The 1712-nt window shown below is 50.8% G+C and overlaps 1 protein-coding gene across 2 annotated transcripts in view; it reads right to left on the bottom strand.

Moving 5' to 3' along the window:
- Positions 1 to 203: 203 nt before the first annotated feature.
- LOC106601278 (noelin-2) overlaps positions 204 to 1712 on the bottom strand; it is a 75510-nt gene continuing 74001 nt past the window's right edge. For both annotated transcript variants that reach the window (XM_014193365.3, XM_014193364.3), the window contains exon 6: positions 204 to 1383. In XM_014193365.3, the coding sequence (XP_014048840.2) occupies positions 709 to 1383 (675 nt within the window). In that variant the 3' untranslated portion in view covers positions 204 to 708. The remainder of the gene's footprint in view (positions 1384 to 1712) is intronic.

The raw sequence follows: 1712 nt of genomic DNA on the forward strand, positions 1-1712 counted from the left end.
CTGTGTTGAAACTTTGAGATCTTCAGGTAGTGAGAGCTCAAGATGGACATGTTATTTTGAGTGTTGTTTCTTCAGTCCCATTAGGATGATTATTGAAGGAAATGGAGCTTTCATAATGATTAAAAAAAGCTATTTCAGCCCTCAAAGAGAATAATGGTGGTCGTACTCTACTCAAGAGGCGGGAGCCACAATAAAGGACAAAGTTTTAAATGGTAAAGGTTGATATTTATTTCTCATCACAAATAAAAAGAACCATGCTTACTCATCACAGAAAAGAAAATCAGAAAGTCTCGCCCAGTCTGTATATATTTACTGACCTTGCTGTTGGACTGTATTTTTCTGAATGAATAACAGCAGTCTATGAAGAAGATTGAAATGCTTTAAAAAAGTCCAAGCCTCCTTCCGTCCATCTGTCTGCACCCCCGCCGCCCCCCCCTCTGCTGCTGGGTTAGCCTGGTCCCAGATCTGTGCTATCTTTCCAACACATATGGTCAATGTCACACTAGGAGTTGTCAAGACAGCACAACAGACCCGAGACCAGGCTAGCTCTGGGTGTCTCTGGATGCTTGTGAACGGAGGACGGCTCATTGTAATGACTGGAATGGAATCAATGGAAGGCTTGTTTGATATCGTTCTATTCATTCCATTCCGACCATTACAATAGGCCCGTCCTCCGATGTAAAATCACACCAGCCACCCCTGGTGTCTCTAGTCCCCAGCAGTCTTAATGACCTGGAACAGAGTGACGTTGTAGAGCACCTGGTGTCCATTGTTCCAGGTGTACAGCACCCTCTCCCTGGGGTTATAGTCCATCATGGAAATGTGGGAGTACTGGTTGTGGAAGGGGATGTCTGTGTATTCGTAGCTAGAGGAGTTGGTGTAGTAGGCGAAGTAGATCTTAGCCCCGGCCAGGTGGGAGTTGGTGACGTACAGCGTGCTACAGATCATGAAAGACTCTCCGGCGCTGCGCTTGGGGAACCCTGTGTCCCACGTCTGCAGCACCTCCAGGCTCTGCGGCTCCAGGCGGCTGATGACGATGTTGCCGGCGTTGGGGATGGTGGTGTAGACGGCCCACAGGCCGTTCTCGTCTGCCATCAGGTCGATGTCTGAGGAGCCTCCCCAGGAGTAGGGGAAGGTGTTGTTGTAGCCGGCCCCACTGAGACTGCGCTGCACCAGAACACTGCGGGACCTGAAGTGGTACTTGATGATGATGTTGCTCTGGTACTTGTTGTAGTACAGAGAGCCGTTGTAGACCACGTGGCCGGTCCCCGCCCAGGGGTGGGGCAGCAGGTGCTGAACGAAGTTCTGGCCTTTCATGAAGTCGTTTAGGGTGCGGTACTCCAGGACACGACGACCTTTAAAGTAGCCGTCCATGGACCACACCTAGAGAGTGAGAGAGAGTGAGAGAGAGAGAGAGAGAGAGAGAGAGAGAGAGAGAGAGAGAGAGAGAGAGAGAGAGAGAGTGCGAGAGAGAGAGAGAGAGAGAGCAAGAGAGAGCGGAGAGAGAGAGAGAGAGAGAGAGAGAGAGAGAGAGAGAGAGAGAGAGAGCGTGAGAGCGAGCGGAGAGAGAGCAAGAGAGAGCGAGAGAGAGAGAGAGCGAGAGAGCGAGAGAGAGAGAGAGCGAGAGAGAGAGAGAGAGAGAGAGAGAGAGAGAGTGCGAGAGAGAGAGAGAGAGAGAGAGAGCAAGAGAGAGCGGAGAGAGAGAGAGCGAG

The sequence above is a fragment of the Salmo salar genome, chromosome 03, assembly GCF_965601325.2.
Source record: "Salmo salar chromosome 03, fSalSal1, whole genome shotgun sequence".
Lineage (NCBI taxonomy): Eukaryota > Metazoa > Chordata > Actinopteri > Salmoniformes > Salmonidae > Salmo > Salmo salar.